At 35.3% G+C, this 20042-nt stretch overlaps 1 protein-coding gene across 1 annotated transcript in view; it reads right to left on the minus strand.

Annotated features, from left to right (window-relative positions):
• Nucleotides 1-1966: 1966 nt before the first annotated feature.
• LOC123526851 (uncharacterized) overlaps nt 1967-20042 on the minus strand; it is an 88943-nt gene continuing 70867 nt past the window's right edge. The window contains exons 6-12 of the mRNA XM_053523471.1: nt 10478-10698; nt 7591-7744; nt 5611-5743; nt 5264-5385; nt 4733-4867; nt 3095-3784; nt 1967-2454 (exon numbers count right to left, since the gene is read on the minus strand). Of these exons, the coding sequence (XP_053379446.1) occupies nt 2392-2454; nt 3095-3784; nt 4733-4867; nt 5264-5385; nt 5611-5743; nt 7591-7744; nt 10478-10698 (1518 nt within the window). The 3' untranslated portion in view covers nt 1967-2391. The remainder of the gene's footprint in view (nt 2455-3094; nt 3785-4732; nt 4868-5263; nt 5386-5610; nt 5744-7590; nt 7745-10477; nt 10699-20042) is intronic.

The following is a 20042-nucleotide window of genomic DNA, read 5'->3' on the forward strand; positions in this document are numbered from 1 at the left end:
CAGTTGCTATTTACATTTCATGTCTGCCTGCCTCCAATACATAGTTGCAAATTGATTTGAGCTGCACCAAGAGAAAACCAACATAGTGCATTTGCGACCAGCATGGAACCAGATCAGCCTGCGCATCCATACAGTTCGCTTTCAAATCCTATTGCAATTCGAGAAACCGTCAGCGAACAGCATGGATCCTGACAAGACTGCGCGGATGCATGCCGGTTATACACTTGGTTCGATGTATGACATTAGTAAGTAACATGAAATGGCGTATTTTCTCTACTTGATTTCTGTTACTTTTATTTATGCTTGCATATGTTTTTGCTTTTCTAGTTTGATGTAATTCTGTCCAGTGGTTTTCAAGAAGATTATTGAAGAAAATGTTGACGGACGTGCGCACGACACACGACGCACGACGAACATTGAGCGGTCACAAAAGCTCACCATGAGCATTTGGCTCAGGTGAGCTAAAAATTATGATAACGTTATTTAGAAACTGCCATGTATAAAGATAAAACTAGAAACTAGCGGTTAAGACATAGCGGTTGCTTCCATACTATGAGTATAGAAATAATTATCACAGTTAACGTTAACATAAAGAAATTATCAAAGCTTCTCTCTTAAAACAGAACAATACATTAACTTTGTAACATTTTATTTAATATGCATAGATACATAATCGATAACAATTGCACATACTGTGTTTATAACAAATAAGAAATGCTTCACATTACACAATGGTAATATGTATATCATTTACAAGTAATGTAGAAAGGCTGAGTCATCAAAACGTGTATATACGCACGAATATGTAGAAAATCTGTAATATAGCAATAAAAAATAAGCCAAAAATAGTTCGACCAAACATTTTCTTTTTGGTTGCAGGGCCAGGTAGCAATGTCCACCTCTACGATAACTGTCCAAGGCGAAAATGAGGCTCTAACAAAACACCATAAAAATTTGAACTATGGGGATCTTACACATTCCACAGACAGCCGGACATTCTTATATGTAATTCAACCAGTATTAGATACTTTTTCATACACATCCTGTTCCCAAAAAGATGAAAAAATTAAAACGAATGGCGGTCTCTTAAGCACTATCTTTTCAGAAGTGCATACATTTTTGCACCGTTACATACGTATATTTTGCAGCGCGATTGTGATCTTACACTCTGGAATGTAAGGCAAGGCGAGCTTTGCCAGAGGTGGTGAAAACAAGTGAAACTCCTTTATGCTATGCACTGATTCTAGTTTGTTTTTACTAAAAGCTTCAAAGAGATGTCTTACAACTGATTGGTGTTATATAAACAAAAAAGGGTTTTACCGTGTAATGTCTTGCTGATTAAACACGTTTCGTAAAATGACCTACTTTTAGCTATTCCAGTTAACTGCGTCCATTTACGCCTAAAAAGGATTACAGACTAGTTTCCCTTCCTGGTTTAATTCGAACGTGTTAGAATGGAAATAGAGTTCCGCCTCCATGATTAGATTACTTAAAACCGTGTTTTATTTGCCAACAGAGCAAGCAAAACTAAAATCTATTTCCCAAATAGATAAATTTTATTTAGTTAATATAAAGATGTCCTAAATGCTGATACACCACATGTTTAGTAATATGATTTATGATACCCTACATGTACACGTATCCGCACAAGTTTGAAATCTCAGCCTTCCTATGATAAAGAGTTTGTCCAAAACTACCTCTTCTCATTATTCTAGCAGAGAAACAATAGTTTTAAACGGATTAGCACATTTCAAAGTTAATATTGAAATGGAACAAATATGTATACAGAAGAATCATTTATTTCGTGGGCATGAAATTCGTGGTTTTGAATTAAAACGTCTAATTTCGTTTTGCATAAGAATCGTGGAATTTCAACTTGTACGAACATAAATGAATGGCATTTTATTTGTTCGTTGTGATATTAAATTTCGTGGATGACTCAACAACGAAATCCACGAAAATTAGTCCCCCACGAAAATTAATGAATTCACAGTATATGAAGTGTCTGAATGTGACAGTAGTTGGTATTGCTTTTCATATGAATAGCAGCATGGCGATGACATTTTAAACCATTTTTTACAAACAATTGTTGAAGGAGTGTTGCATTTTACTTTCAAAATTTAAGAATATCTCTATTCCAGCTCTTACAATACCTAAAGGAAATCTTAAACTTGACTTTACGCATGTCAACGAACACCTCACTGTGTTAATTTTAGTAGTTACGTTTCTTGTAATGTTATAATTTTACTTTGTTACGCTAAAATCGCCTTTTTCCAGGCATCAAACCAATGCCATGTGTCATGAAATGATCAATTAACCAAAGTTTAACAGAATTGTGTACAGCTGCATTGAAATTATAAGGTTCTTGAATGCGCACTTGAATGCGTGTCCTCATTTTGCCGCTGTTTCCTTCGATCTTGCTCCAAGTACTTGCTTTGTCAGCTCTTCAAATGCCTGAAAATATAAACGGAACATTTTAGATTGGTTTAATACAATTATTGGTCAAATTATAGGTCATATGGCAACTTCCCAGCTTTAATGGTGCAGGAAGGGCCAAGATGCCTCTCAGTGCATTATTTCATCACGGGCGGGCACCTGGGTAGAACAACCGACCTTCCGTAAGCTAGCTGGATGGCTTCCTCTCATGAAGAATTCTACGCTCCGAAGTCGGCTGGAACCCACATTGGTGAGGGGCAGGAGATTCGAAGTCAGCGATCTTAACCATTTGGTCACGGATACCCCTGCATCAGTCATGTAAACAGACGAAATATGTGTCGTCAGTAGAATAAAGGTATTCGCTTGTTGGAATACTGGTACATATTGAACGCATAATCTTTCTTAACAGTATACTAACGACCTTAGCAATAAAGTTCTCTCTTCTCTTGAAAAAAACTTTTATGGTTTCCGTCACTAGTTTTATGCTGTTTAAACGCTTACTTACTTAACACTGCAAGTATATAAACGTGGATTTCTGGGTAAATTTATTATAAGGGTATAAAAAGGTTTACCCACAAACGAAATATTCTTACAATAACTCTCCCAGTGAATATATATAATTATTTTCAAGAAACATTTTTATCACAGTGATACTCACGTCTATTTCTGCTAATACTGATGGATCAATTTCCCGACGAGGTGACGATAACGATGACAATGTACTGGTTCTGCTGTTACTTCTATTATACCCTACCGAAGATGGCGACGCTGATCCATTTTGACCGTTTTGCGTAAGTGGTAAACTTAAATCTAGTTTTAAATCCGACATTGGACGGGTAAGGTCAGTAACACTATTTTCCAAGGATGTGAATTCTTCTCGATACGTATCACCATTCTCACCATTTTCAAAGCCACCATTCATGTTTATTTCACCATTTTGTTTCAAATTCGGCAAACTGCCATTTAAAGGTATTCCTTGTTTCCGCTTAACAGACACTTTTGAAAAAGTTTTGGTCGTCCATTTTTGCATGGTATTTTTTAAACTGTTCGCTTTCTTTGCCTCATCATCTTCACTATCAACACCGCGTTCTAAACTGTTCAAATTGGACGTTAGTTGCACAGGCATTGACTTTCTGTTTTGGTTCACATCATATCCTTCATATAAGTTTTTTTCAGACTCAACCTGATTCAAATCTGTATCTATTTTATGCAACTTATCATTGAGCTCTTTCAACTGATCTTGTAAAAACACGTTTTTGTTCTCGTCCAACTTTTTAGACTTTCCGAATCCAAACAGTCCACGTTTGGTACCACTTGGCTTCTCAATCTGTTTCTGTATCGTTTCCACCTGAAATGGCGAGTTTTATTAAAATTAGGTTGTTCGTTTCGTTTTTGCCAGGCCAAACCAACACAACTGAGGTTATACGGCGAATTTTTATTTACTGATTTTATGATGGAGGAAGACACAACATTCCTCACTGGGGGTCGTTTAAGGAATCGGATTGCACCCAGATAGAACCATCGACCTTCCGTAAGCGAGTTGAATGGGTTTCCTATACTCCAAGCGAGGTCTCATGCCTGCATCGCTAAGTGGCAAGTGATGTGAAGTCAGCGACCTTAACCAAACAGCCACGGAGGGCCTTATTTCAAATGAGGTCATCAAAGATTGACACTGATTGAAATGATTCATTTTTCATGAAAATACGGAAAGTAATGAGAGAAGAGTGTGACTAATAAAAAGTTGGGTTAAGGCAAACTTCGGGATTACAGCCATGTACAGGTAATCAACGTCGGTCAAACTAACTTTCTTAGAGTACTTAGCCATTATTGTGCTTCCGAACTTCGGAAGAAACAAATTTCCACTGAAAGCACAAGGTTGCAGCTGTTGGATTGGCGATAATAGTATCGGTCACGGTCATCGATTTAATTTTGTCAAAATACTGAAAAATGGTTATCGTTTCCTATAAAAGTTTGCTTAACACTGCTCTCTTTAAGAGTTTGTAGTTGTTAAGTCATAGAACATATATGCTTAAGACGAACAACTACGCTTACAATCAAAAATCATTAGCTCTCCACCTCTGATTCATGTGGGGAAGTTGGCAGTTACTTGTGGAGAACAGGTTTGTACTGGTACAGAATCCAGGAACACTGGTTAGGTTAACTGCCCGCCGTTACATGACTGAAATACGGTTGAAAAACGGCGTTAAACCCAAAACAAACAAACAAACAAATACAATCAAATTAACTATGCGTTACTGTCGAATAATGATACTTTATTTGCTCTGTTTATCATTACCTTTAGCTGTGTAGACATTCTTCGCTGACGTAATCGTGTGACGTCACTAGTTCTCTGTTCGTCTGTCAGTAAGTCTGGAGGGTAGGACGAGCTTGGTGAGCCATCTGGAGAATTTACACCTTTGCTGCGTTGTTTCTAAATATAGTAACATAAACTATGTAACAGAGAAACTAACTGTTGTTTAATAGTATTTTGAGACCGTGACAGTACAAGGGTGGTAACTTTGTTGAGCTTCAAACTCTGCTGATACATGTGGCAGATGCAATAAAGTTGTATGTTACTAGAATCTAATTGGCACTGCCATACATACTTTTATATCTGTGACATGAGGAACACCAGAATTCACAGGTCTTTTTTATTCAACAAGGTTTTGAAATTTAATTTACAAAGAAAATCGCTCTGACTTAGGATGCTTTAAGCATAACATTATTATTATTACATACCAAATTAAGATTCTTTACGGCTTTTTCATAACCAATTGGGTAAAAATAGATTAAAACCGATTTATTGGAACATATTATGAGTTCCTACCTTTTGCCGTTCTGCTTGTTTTCTTTCAAGCTCATATTTTTGACGTAACACTTCTTCTAACAATTTCTGCTTCACTTGTTTCCTCTTCTCTCCAACATCGTCCTGTCGGTTGCTTTCGCAACCTGGAAGGAAAGGACCAGATTTTTTTTAAAATATTCGTTGGTCTGTTCCATGCAGTTTGTTTGTGTTAGCCTCTCATTTTATAAGCCTTAGTATCAAATATGTAAACATCAACATTTTCAATAATTTCGATAGAATTTTTAAATGACTTGAGAAATTTTCTTTCGGAAGATATTTGTTACAGAACTAATATATCCTTTACAAAAGTATAAATGTTTACCACTTACCTGCGCATGCGCCCTGTTCTGAATCGACTTCCTTCATAGCACTAGACGGTTGTTTAATGGCGTGTTCAAGACTTTCCCGCCAATTTTCCATTTCTTCCCGTGATTCCATTGACAAATATAACGACGTGAAATTCTGAAAATTGAACAGTGTTCGATTATAGCTAATTATTTAGATAAACTTTCATATTTACATCGAATGTAACGAAAATGTTCAAATGCACTAGATGACATATTCCCTTGAACAATTGTATAAACTGTGCTTATACTGCATCTGTGGCTACAAATCTCCGGTCAAGAGGCCCGACGCTTTACCCAGTCAAAACCAAAACAGCACGCTCTGACGTAGATCAAATTTATCGTACTTAAATACTTTCTACAGTTTTAAAGAGAAAATTCACTTTATTCCAAAATGAACTTAACATCGAAATAACTAATAAGCCAACTGATTAATTCCAGGTGAAAATCGTGCTGCCTCGTTCAGATATATAACAAGATTTTGTTAATATATCAGTCGGATGTAATGAAATCTGTTTGACATATTTCCAACAAAAATGATAAAATTGTAAACTTTACATCAAGGGCGAGGTCAATTTATGCCTAATGTCGAAGATTAAGCAATATAAGTTCAAGTGTGAATGTACAAGCTCTTACTTCTTCTATAAGAAAACGTTTTAGAAAACGTTTTAATTTTTATACTTATATACGTTTTCCATTGCAAAAATGAGCTAACTGTATTTCAAAATTCATTTATCTTTTTTATTTTGCAAATTTTGCAAGAAGCCCGCCTTACTTCATTATTTTGATAACTTAACATACAGTGTACAGTTCGTTTTTGTAAACACCATGTTTGTAAACATTAGAGATTGCGTTCTGTAACCTTAGCTCCGGCTTCCATAATTTAGTGTTTCTAGTATAAGAAAAACGTGAACTCAAGCTAAAACAAAACATAATCAGAAAGTAGAAAGGTCATTTTGTAGGTAGAGAAATTTTGAAATTAAAAACCTGTAAACACGTTTGACCTAGTAATTGAACTGTAATTGGTTAGTTGTTACTATAGTAACTTGATGTCGGATTATTCGACTCGGCCGGATTTTGCCAGACCGATGTCCGGTCTGTTAAAATCTACAAGAGCCGATTACAACATTACAATTGTTATGAACCTTTTATTATATATCTCCGTATACTTAAAGGGGTTTTACAAAAAAGTCTACAACGTAACGTTACGTTTGAAATTAAAAGTCGTCGTTGAAACGTCATGACGTCATTTCTGTTTACTCCCGCTCGACTGCCATGGGTTGCCCTGGATTGCCCCGCAAATTCAAACAGTAATTAGTAATGCCTTATACGTGGGACCGTAACGGAGAATACTAACGTCTTTAATTTCAGTCTTAAAACGTATTTCTGTTTAAACTACCTATAAAACCGGGTCATGAATATTAATGAAGAAGTTCGTATATGCGTGTGATACGGCATATAGTACAGTTAGAAATTTCTTCTCTGTCTCTTCGTGTTTACTGGTGAGATACAAGCTGATAAATAGTACGCTTTTAACTGTTTTTTGTTTATACATTTAAATAAAACCTTGATTTTACATCAATGCAATTTACGGCAAGCAAATTCCTGAAAAAAGCGAATTACTCGATAAAGGTTTTATAATGAGCAAAAATTCATTGTTTTTGTTTTATGCAAAAAAGTATGTGTACGTTTATTTTGAACATTGGCCAAATTTAAACAACATAAACATCTGTACATTTGACATAAACATATCGTTTTCGTTTTTTTATAACTGAAATAATTGCGATTGTTTTAATAAAATATTTGTTTTGTATATTAAATCGATCTTTATATAAGGAATATTCTGTGTAAGCAGCCTTTCTCCTAATTTATATACAAATAAAGACAGGGACGATTATACACGGCTGATACTGACCAAAATTTTGATACATTTTAAAACAAGAATTGAAATGACAAATAAAATACCTCATGTGAAAGCTGAAGTACAAATCTTTTTCCTCGGAATTTGTCTACCAGACTTGCCACAGTGTATCCGTGGAGATTTAACACGTCAACAGTGACGTTATCATCTGTCGTCAGGTAACAAAACAAGGTACCTTCATGTAGGACGTACCAATATCTGAAAGAAACAAGAGAGGGGCACGTTATTTACGTAAGTTTGTCTGACGCGTGTGTTCATTTACCTAAACGTTCCTCATCTTTCCCAAATCAGGGCGTACCGCAGATGGTGCCAGCATTTCATTTTGATATTGGTATTGATCAATTATTGTTCCTTTCTAAACCTTTAAACAGTGTGACAATTTCCAGATACTGTTCGTAGTGATGTCATAGTAAGCAGTTTGAAATTGCAGATGGCGCCATAAAAAATTGTTCACAGACTTTCATATTTTGCATTCTAGTCGGCATTGCAGTGCTATTCAAAGATGCTCAAGCTGCATTCTGCACGATACTATAATTATATTTTATGATCCAGCACAGTTTGCTAGGCGAATACGCTGAGAAGTTATTTTAAAGTACCAGGTTTACCTAATTGTTGCTAAAATTGTTCTTTGAGGCTTGCTAATGAAGCTGTACTCTATAAACTGTTTATACTTATTAAAAACATTAGTTCAACAAGCCAATTTACCCAGAATCATGTTAAAACCTACTTACTGCCAATCAGTTTTTATTTTGGGATTACATTTGTTTAGGTGTTGCTTATAATTTAAGTGACTGTCGGAAGCGGTACTGGTAAACACAATATTAACCTTTATCTTGCTATACTAATAACATAGACTGGTCCATCATTCAATTTGGACAGTGTCACTTATTATAAAAAATTATAAGGGCGTCCACTGAAAATTTACTGACCGAAAAGCGAATAGTGAAAACCATAGTCAGACTGCACGGACGTGCAGGCTGATCTTTGTCTGCACTGTTTGCAGAGGCAAAATCAATTGCCACCAGATTAAAGAGTGAAAATCAATGTTTGAAGACGAGCTGCATATCAAATAGACTGAACAACTGTCTCAGTTTACATATTATAACTTGTGAACCTCAGTACTTTAACCGACTGCACTTTTGGTGGTATTGTATACTTTGTAAATTTTAATTACCTCCCCTTACCAAATCAGCCTAAAATGCTAGACTCTCATGAAATAAAGCAGACAGAATTCAAACGAATATTTTAATTACATTTTGAATTAACTAAGTTTATGCTCAGTTTATGAAGCTACGATTTCTTGTTATTAATTTAGTGTCCATATAGCACTGATTTCACCTCGTTCGGTCTATCTTTTCAATGGGTTATACTAACCAAAATTATGCTCAATGATAAAACACGAAGACCCAACTCAGTAGCACCAAACATAAAATTGATTTACGACGTAGGTCTGTTATTGAGAAAAACAAAAGAGTTTACGTTTCCTAGAGTAAATTCTCAGATCACTGAAAAGCGGAAAGAAGAAAAATTCAGTTATCATGTTAGTCTGGCTATTACGAAAGCTGATGAGAGACCATCAGGTGCTTGACAAATTGAATAGATAACATCGAAACAAACGCAAGGTAGACATTAACCTATTTCCGAAATAATCATTAGAGTAATTACCTGCTACAGTAAACCTTTATCTTTGCAGGAGGTAAAATAAGTCAGACATTCTGATTTAATAGAGCAAAATATCATTTCATTAATGATGTCAGAATCTAGGACAAAGAGCATATTTACTTTTCTCATTTACCTGATTGGTCCACAATTTTACTAGATATTCATAATTTCTCAGCATAGACCAAAACAATTGATTACCTAATTACCTAGATACATGTATATATTTTCATTTGCTCACAATCAGATTATTTGCTGGGGCCGGGGTTTACGGCTGTTGAGTTAACCCTTATCATGCAGGATACGACTGGTTCTGCCTCTGCGACCAGTGTAGATCATAATCAGCCTGCACATCCGTACAGTCTGCACTGTTTGCCATTCAGTCAGTATCTGTTTGATATGCACCCCTTTTAACAGTTAATGGTACTGTCCAAACTGAACGATGGACAAGTTCATTATAGAAATTTAGCTGGGTAAGGGTCATGCTAAGCTGTGTAAGCAGTACTTCTGAACTTTCCAGAATTCACAGCTGGCAAAAATGGCACGAGGCACTACCTCAGCTATAATACAGGTCCCTAGCACAGGAATATATAATATTTTTTCTGACAATATTCCAAATCATGGCACCATCATGATCCTCAAATTAAACTTTTAGGTAACTGTAACAATCTTTTCTGTCAAAAGCGTTTGGTGGGTGGCCCGCAGCTCTTTATACTGAGCAAGCCAAAAGTAAGAATATAGGCTTTGGTTTTGGTTTCGACAGTCCTTTTGTGTTATTCTCTTTTTAAATGTTAATTTATGGGGTATTTGAATATCAGATTTTATCTTTAATCTATCCTGACGATTTGTTAATCAATCTTTTTTCGATCATCCATCCCCGATTCGTATTGGTAAGCTGTCAGTAAAGGCATGGAGTCATGAATAAAAACACCGAGTAGATTACTGACTGCAATATTAAACAAATCTTATCATGCTGTACATGACCGAGTCTGCCTTTGCGACAAGTGTAGATCATGATCGGCCTGCACTTCCGTACAGTCAGTATCTTGTTGGTAAGCACCCCTTTTGACAGATAATGGTACAGTCCAAATTGAAAGATCATCATAGAAATATATAGCAGGGTAAGGGTTAATTTATCCTGAAGGTTTCAGAAATAATCCCTTTGTAGATCATCCCTGATTCGTATTGGTAAGCTGTCAGTAAAGGCATGGGATTATAATAAAACACTGAATAGGTTAATACTACTGACTGTAATATTAAATAAAGTATCACCTTATCCACTGGGCGCTGACACTCTTTTTCTCAATATAACCAGCAATGGTTTGTCTTTCTTCTAAATCGGTAGCTGCAATTTTCTTCACAACAAGCGGTTTGTGTCGTTTTCTCATGTACGTCGGTGATTCCGTCGGCGTCGGAGTGCCGCTTTTCTCTCCGCCTGACATTGTACTCGAATGTGCGTTGAAAGATCTTGACCTGCGGACTTCTTTCGAACCCTGAAAAAATAAGGGAAACATGTGATTTATTTACAAATTAATATGCCTTAAACTGAAAAGTTGTCGCAGAACCTACAATGAGTTATTATGACTGCATAGAACAAGAAACAGAGGCTAAGCTACATTTGAATTTCTTGGTTTCGCTAATTGTTCCAATAATTCAACAGATGCAATGCTTCAAATTACTGCAACCTTCAAGACTGTACAATGATGAAGATTGCAGATTTTTATCACAGATTGTATTATCAATTTATCAGTAGAATGTATTATCTTGCACATGCTTCAGATTCACTTCACTTGTAACCAAAACTTAAAGTTTTCCAATGATGATTAAGACAGGTTTGTTTTATCAAACATTTTCAGTTATGTAAGTTAGCCGGGCCAGGTACGTCTTATAAATCTTGTACTGAAGTGATAACATTGCGCATCCAAGCAAATCGTATTTGATGTAGCTAATTTCGATCTATTTGATTAATGATATTACATTAATGCACATAGACTGACGAGAAACGATTTTTTTTTTCATTTTTATTCCTGAAGCTTTCAAGACCTTCAGTGTGATATCTTAACACTGAAAAGCAGTTTCTTGGAAAATTTCGTATTTGACAGGTGAGCGATACACAAATCTACATTGAAATGTCCTAGCATTACTAAGACATCACAGAAATGCATTATATAATCTATAAGCACCTAAATTAATATAGATATCACAATTAACGTTTTCATTGCATCAGATGAAGCAATTATTAATTATTCATACAAAACATATATTTCATAATTACGGAGATTTACTCTACATTGGTTGAAAGGATTGTTGTGTGTTTTTATTCAAGCAAGGTTAGCTGACCTTAAATAACACGCGAGTTTACGTGGACGCAGGAAATAACTGTCTTCCTGAGGCAAATTGTACCATATGGATTTGGCTCATTAACTTTCCTATGTCATTCATAATAATTTTACAATGAACAAGGTTAGTGACACTTCTTGAAACTTTACTAATTACTTGTCAAGCATACCATTCTTTTGCAAATTGTTTTATACTCGGGCATAGGTTAAACATAGGTGAACAATTCTAATTCTATTCCATATAAAAATGATACCATATTTTAGCAATTGCCCATTCAAAAATGTATTAGATTGAGCATAACTAAACTTTACCCTCAGAAATGTCTCCTTGTATATGTAATGCATCAGCTCTGACTTACACTTAATGTTGAATTTAATGAAAATATTGAAACTTAAACCATACACGGCACTTTTCGGGTTTTAAAGGCGATAGAAGAGTTGGGACTTCTCAATAAGCAAGTTTTCAGGCAATGGCATTTTTCCTGGTAACTACAAGTCATCTTAGTGGCTTTACATAGCGAGGTTCGAACCTGTTGCTAGCAAAGGGTTCCAAGTGTCAGCAACAAAAATTTCCACATTATGTGGAATTTTAATTTTAATTGCATTAAGTTATTACCAAACGACATAATGTAAGGAACAAGTACAATTTTACATCGCCTATTTGAGTCGAATAGCACCACGTGAGACTTTTGTCCATGGTATATTCAATTAACCAAACGTTAAGCTGCAATCAGCATGGAGCTGACATCCACTCGTTTACACAAGTATACCTGTACACTGAAATTTCACTACCTGTTTAGAAAAAAAATCAGAGTGAGAATGTCCCGTTTTAGATTTATCACTCAGTTATTTGAATAAAATAGTTTACAAATTTAGTCGGAATTAATTTAATCTTGATTTTTTTTTTAGATTTTACAAGTGTTAGATCGAAATTTTGTCGGCATATCGTGGACTATTTCCGATTGATTCTGCATTATTCTAAATAAAACATGATCTGTTTCCGTAAATTGCAGATAATATTTTCCATAAAGTGCCGCTGAAAATATTTGTTTAGTTTATAGGAGGAACTTACGACCTCTTTAAGAATTAGTCTGTAATTCCCTCTAAAGGACTTGCAGAATGTGCCGCTTTTGTTGCCCTCGACAATCCATATGTTATAAAATTTCTCAAAGCATATATTCCGTCAGCTTCTCGGGTGTTTCTTAGATTTTCTTCCCATAACTTCAATCACGATCTATCTACCTTTTCCAATTTGAAGTGTTTTAATTACTCTAAATGCGCATTCTTACTTTTTTTCTTTTTATTGCAAATTAAAACAATAGCATTTTAATGTTAATGGTCTACATCTATACGCGTAATATTCAATTCTCCTATACCTAATCAAAATGTGTTGCAGGACAATTCTATTAAAGACAATCATGGCATATCCTTTATATTCAACGTTATTGCACGATCTACACATGGCTCTACGAGAAAATTAAGCGTTTATCTGCAACCTGGGTTTAAGTGTCACAATGATAAGAAACCCAATAAATATCAGAAACAATCATGTATACATATCCGAAAACCATAAAATCTAAGCATTAATCAACAGTATACTGATAATTTTAACATGATTCTCTGGTTACATTTTTCACTTAAATTATTCTTAATTATATTAACTACAATTAAGTTGTGTGACCAAGTTCTATTTACCCTTTAGCAACCATCATATCAGTGAGTATTATTTTTATTATTTTATTATTAAAATCATGTCAGTGTGAATCAATTTTCATAACGTCATATCAGTGAGCATTAATTATCTGTTACGCTTGAGTTACCATCATATCATATAATAATGAGAATTGTTTTTCTATTACGCCTGAATTACAATGATATCAGTGAGAATCAATTTTCTTACCATCATACCACTGAGAATATTAATTTTCTGTTGCGCTTGAATTACCATCATATCAGTGAGTATTAATTTTCTATTACGCTTGAATTACAATCATATCAGTGAGAATGAATTTTCTTACTGTCATATCAGTGAGCATTAGCTTAAATTTAATTACTATTACACCATCAAGCCCCCCTATTCAAATCACAACAGCGTTTTTTAAAATTACCATTTTATTAGACGGTCCCAATTTTTCAAAGAGAAAGTGTCGCTGTTTTCTCTTCATGACTGGCAATTTTTTTATTTACTTCGGATGGAAAATGGGACTTCAAATTATCTTTTAAACTACGTAAACAAAACACATCACATTAAGTATTTTACACTTTTCTTGTGCAATCTTTTCAAGCATTCAACTAATGCTAGTTTATGGCCTCTCGTAATTCGTTTGTCTAACACTTTTGTTAAAACATAATCGTAAATCCGCATATCGCTTGAAAATTTTACAATAAGTCACCAATGATAATACAGTAAGTGCTTTTATTTCACAGTCAAAGATATGTTAAACACATTTATGATATCCAAGCAGAAAAAGTCAGATACTTTGTGGCGTCTTAATATCATTATTATGAAGATATATTTCACTTTAAACCATCTAAATTATGTATATCCAGCAATAAATTGAGACAACTCGAATATTCACGTCTGAAGTCATAAGGTGTTAAGATAAAAACATTTTTCTTTCAAGCACTCAATGATATGTCATTATTATAAAGGTACAAAATTTCATTTTACACCGTCTAAATATTATGTTAAGATGTCCAAAGATAGATATTCCGCGTCACTACTGGCAATTTATACAATATTTCACATCAATACGAACACTGTATCAATAGATTAAATAAGCTCTTTCTAAAGCCACTGTTGTCCTTGTTAGATAGTAACACAATACCTGATGCTCTTGAATGACACTAGAATTTTGACAATTCGCAACGTAGTTATTTTGTCTATACAGTATCTTTTGTTATCGTATTTGTATGCTAATAAAGACACACAATCGTTGATTTTTTTATTTTTTTTTTTTTTGTAGATATGGCGATTATCTAGGTAAAAGCTGATCCAATGGCCAATTATCAGTAATGTGTATCTCTAAACTTGTAGATAAAATCTATTTTGTTTTATGCACTTATTAATACAGCGTATGAAGTTAATGAATTAAGGTAGTGGACCCTAATGACAATCGGTACTTTCCGTGTGATTACGTATTCTCATTAGGCAATTCGGCATTCTCCGGAAGTGCATGTATAGTATTCAAGGCGCACATAATTTGCCGTAAAAAACCCGGAAAATGCCGAAATTGCAAATGGAGTATACGTTATTAACCAATCATCATTATTTCCGTGTGATTACGTATTCTCGTTAGGCAATTCGGCATTCTCCGGAAATACAGTATTCAACGCGCATATAATTTTCCGTAAAATCCCGGAAAATGCCGGAATCGCAAACGGAGAATATTGTCCTTACAGGTCCACCACCTTAATGACAAAAAAAAACTAAAAGGGACTTCTTATATTTGTGGAAGTATGAAGTATGTTGATACTTAATAGCTTTACAAACTGAATCACCAGAGAGTAATCTCCCTTTAAACTGTTTTTTTAGTAAACAATATATTTCAGAAGAGTTATAGGTTAAAAATTTACTGAAATCATTTGCAAATGTTGTTTGTAATGCCAGCAGTGCTTAGAGATGCAAACTTTAAAAAGGATAAGCATTTTTGTCATTCCTCCCATATGTTATATTGTTACATCATTGAGTCGTTTCGCACATTTCAAAAGAATCTCTTCCAAAAATCTTTTCATATTTATCCGGTGTTGATGAGAGTTTAGACAGCTAAGATTCCTCACTTGCACATAGTTGCTAATTCGTGTTTAGTTCTTTCCTGTATGTACATGATAAACGGATTTTTGACATGTACCACCTGTTGAAACTGAATGTCTCACCGGAGAAAAACAGGAATGTCGGCCTTATACTTAAAAAATTGCACGGTAATTTTTCAAAGTATTAGGACAAAATGGAATTTCTTTCTTGGCTTTCTGTTCTTATTTTTATTACTATCGTCTGCATAATCATTCTTGCTTGCAATTTTGTCTAGGGCTGTATATTATAAACTACCATTCGAAGCTGGAAAATTCCCGAACTTCCTGAACAAAACCGGTGTGACTTGAAACCTAGACTGGCTCCCGTCCCTAACTTTGTTCTGTCATATTTCTCATGTATTAACAGTAGAAGTACCTCCGCAGGTTCTTTCTATATTGACATTTTATTGCCCCTGGCTCCGAACATAGGTTTAGCCATCAGATTACAATGTGCTATTTCAGAGGCCTAAAATTAACTTATTAAATGTTTGCAGTGTTTATATATATAAAATAAATTTTAAAAAAAACTTAAACCAGGAAGCTGCTTAAGGAAGACAGACTACTTGAAACCTATTGAAACAACTATAAAAATGTAATTATGTATATTTGCGAAACCTGAACATATTTGTTATAAGTCCTTTTACGTTTTCGTTTACTTGAAGTTTGTATAATAAGTTTAGTATAATACACGTTATAGTGCATACTTTTCACATGACATTGTACTGAATGCCTCGACAAATACTAATTGTCTAGGGTTCGCAATATTCGATGTCACTCTAAATAGACAGAAGACAAAAAAAATAAAAAAAAAATAGCTAAGGTCTTTTTAAAAAAGACAGCAAACTGATGGAGTCTGTACGAAGTGTCTTTGGAATCATAAACAGAAAAACAAACTGATAAACTGATAGCAGAGTCTGTACTATACAACCTAATTATACAGGCAATTAAGTTAAAGACAATATCAAAAAGTTGGTCCGCTTAAAGTATAATACGGTTATTAACATACATAGTATGCGGTTATGCGGTATTTCAACCTCGGCGGTTTTATTGTAGAAAATAATAACCCTTTGTTATGTACTGTTACCCGATAAGTTTGCCATACCCATAAAAAGTACAAGTGATTTCATAAACTTAACATAAATGTACCATAAAAATACTTGTGACATAATTAACATAACATACTGAACTTCTCTACTTATATCTGATCTACGAGGTCGGAAGAAAAAAAATCGGCACAGATAAAGATTTCAGAAATTCTTCACATATGATTGATGAACCGTGAGGTAAAAAAAAAAAAGACGGTCTGGCGAATTCCAGAAAATCCCGCCAAAACTTTTGTTATCACTTTGAATATACACACATGACCAGATCCAGAATGATGTTTTGACACAGTCTGAACATACAAGAAGTAAATATTACTAACTCGTCATGTCACTGACAAAATTCAAACGTGAAACTGAAACTGAGAATATATTACTTTCAACTTAAACTGTAAAGGAATGGCGACCTCCGCAGTTCACCTTACTGGGCTTGCCACCATAGAGGTATCAGTGGGGATAAACAGTCCGATGTTAATGATGGTGTACCACTTGTGTCGAAAATCTGCTTTGTGTACGTGCATTTTGCAAAATATACGTGCACGCATAAAAATAAGCATGCACGCGCAAATATATACGAGCACGTATACAGTAACTTTGAAATATGCGGGCACGCAAAGCACCATAGTTATATAGGTTACAACGGATGAAAAGAATGAATACTTAGACAATACGTAGGGTAACACTTGAATATCTTATGAAATCTCTCAAAAACAGCAATATATTCTGTCATTTTGCCGTTTCTTTTATACTATATTTTTCTAGTTTTTCTTTCTATCAAGACCTCTTTACGTCAGCCTATTTGAAGTGTCTTAGGATGGTTAATGTTCATTCTTAAATTTATTGCATCTTAAGACAATTACAATATGAGCCGCGCCACGAGAAAACCAACATAGTGGGTTTGCGACCAGCATGGATCCAAACCAGCCTGCGCATCCGCGCAGTCTGGTCAGGATCAATGCTGTTCGCTAACAGTATCTCTAACTCCGATAGGCTTTGAAAGCGAACAGCATGGATCCTAACCAGACTGCGCGGATGCGCAGGCTGGTCTGGATCCATGCTGGTCGCAAAGCCACTATATTGGTTTTCCCGTGGCGCGGCTCATATACTGTTGATGAGCTACAGCTCTAGATGTTCTAGTAACCTCTAAATGAAATACAGAACCAAAATATTTTCACAAGCTCTTCGTGTTTATTTTTATAAACCACTATAAACCTCATCAACTTGCGTTGCAGTGCCAAACATGCATTAATACTGCAGAAAACATCAACTGGAGTATAAAATATACTTGTCCGATTGCAATATGTTATTGTATGAAAGATGAAATGAAATCGTATTAACACATTGCATAGGTTGTTGCATCGACATTGCAACAGGAATTAAGAAAATAAAAAAGGCACGATACGTGCAACGCTTAACAAGAAAATTATGTGTTTAACTATATTTGGCCTGCTTAAGGAACAAATATATGAGCCCAATGCTCCCTACCCGCCCACACCCCCACCCCCCAGTTCTACAGCCCCCACACCTTCACCCCCCCCCCCCCCCCCCCCCCAAAAAAAAAACAAGAGGGCCATGAAGGCCCTGTATCGCTCACCTGACCTATTGACCTAAAGATCATCAAGATCAACATTCTGACCAAGTTTCATTAAGATATGGTCATAAATGTAGCCTCTAAAGTGTTAACTAGCTTTTCCTTTGATTTGACCCGGTGACCTAGTTTTTGCCCCCACATGACCCAGATTCTAACTTGACCTAAAGATCATCAAGATTAACATTCTGATTAAGTTTCATGAAGATACAGTCATAAATCTGGCCTCTAGAGTCTTAACAAGCTTTTCCTTTGATTTGACCTAGTGACCTAGTTTTTTAACACACCTGACCCAGATTTAAACTTGACCTATAGATCATCAAGATTAACATTCTGACCAAGTTTCATTAAGATATGGTCATAAATGTGGCCTCTAAAGTGTTAACTAACTATTCCTTTTATTTGACCCCCGTGACCTAGTTTTTGACCCGACATGACCCAGATTCGAACTTGACCTAAAGACCATCAAGTTTAACATTCTGACTAAGTTTCATGAAGATATAGTCAAAAATGTGGCCTCTAGAGTGTTAACAAGCTTTTCCTTTGATATGACCTAGTGACCTAGTTTTTGACTCCATCTAACCCAGATTTAAACTTGACCTAAAGATTATCAAGATTAACATTCTGACCAAGTTTCATTAAGATATGGTCATAAACGTGGCCTCTACAGTGTTAATTAGCTTTTCCTTTGATTTGACCCGGTGACCTAGTTTTTGACCCGACATGACCCAGATTCAAAATTGCCCTAAAGATCATCAAGTTTAACATTCTGACTAAGTTTCATGAAGATATAGTCATAAATGTGGCCTCTAGAGTGTTAACAAGCTTTTCCTTTGATATGACCTAGTGACCTAGTTTTTGACCCCACCTAACCCAGATTTGAACTTGAGCTATAGATCATCAAGATTTGACCAAGTTTCATTAAGGTATGGTCATAAATGTGGCCTCTAGTGTAAACTAGCTTTTCATTTGATTTGGCTTGGTGACCTAGTTTTTTATCCTACATGACCCAGATTCAAACTGGACCTTACGATCATCAATATTAACAATCTGACCAAGTTTCATGAAGATACAGTCATAAATGCGGCTTCAACAGTGTTAACAAGCTTTTCCTTTGATTTGACCTGGTGACCTAGTTTATGATCCCAGATAACCAAATATCGAACTCGTCCAAGATTTTATTAAGGGTAACATTCTGACCAAGTTTCATTAAGATTGGGCCAAAAATGTGACCTCTAGAGTGTTAACAAGCTTTTTCTTTGATTTGACCTGGTGACCTAGTTTTTGACCCCAGATGACCCAATATCGAACTCGTCCAAGATTTTATTGAGGGTAACATCCTGACCAAGTTTCATTAAGATTGGGCCAAAATTGTGACCTCTAGAGTGTTAACAAGCTTTTCCTTTGATTTGACCTGATGACCTAGTTTTTGACCCCAGATGACTTAATATCGAACTCGTCCAAGATTTTATTGAGGGTAACATTCTGACCAAGTTTCATTAAGATTGGGCCAAAAATGTGACCTCTAGAGTGTTAACAAGCTTTTCCTTTGATTTGACCTGATGACCTAGTTTTTGACCCCAGATGACCCAATATCGAACTCGTCCAAGATTTTATTGAGGGTAACATTCTGACCAAGTTTCATTAAGATTGGGTCAAAAATGTGACCTCTAGAGTGTTAACAGTCAAATTGTTGACGACGGACGGACGGACGGACGGACGGACGACGGACGACGACGGACGCCGGACACAGGGTGATCACTAAAGCTCACCTTTGAGCACTTCGTGCTCAGGTGAGCTAAAAAAATGATTTACCGGTATCTAAAACGTCAATATGTTTACCTAGCTATGACAACGGCATGAAATTACATTTTTGTACTTTTAAACACTGAAGCGAACTGTAATGTATCTTATATAATTTTAATAACAAATGCTATCATTTTTTAAATTACCATTATATAAGACCGCCCCAATTTTTCAAACACAGGGAGCCGCTGCATCCTCTTCATAGTTAGACA

The sequence above is a fragment of the Mercenaria mercenaria genome, chromosome 14 (genome assembly GCF_021730395.1).
Source record: "Mercenaria mercenaria strain notata chromosome 14, MADL_Memer_1, whole genome shotgun sequence".
In the NCBI taxonomy this organism is placed as follows: Eukaryota; Metazoa; Mollusca; class Bivalvia; order Venerida; family Veneridae; genus Mercenaria; species Mercenaria mercenaria.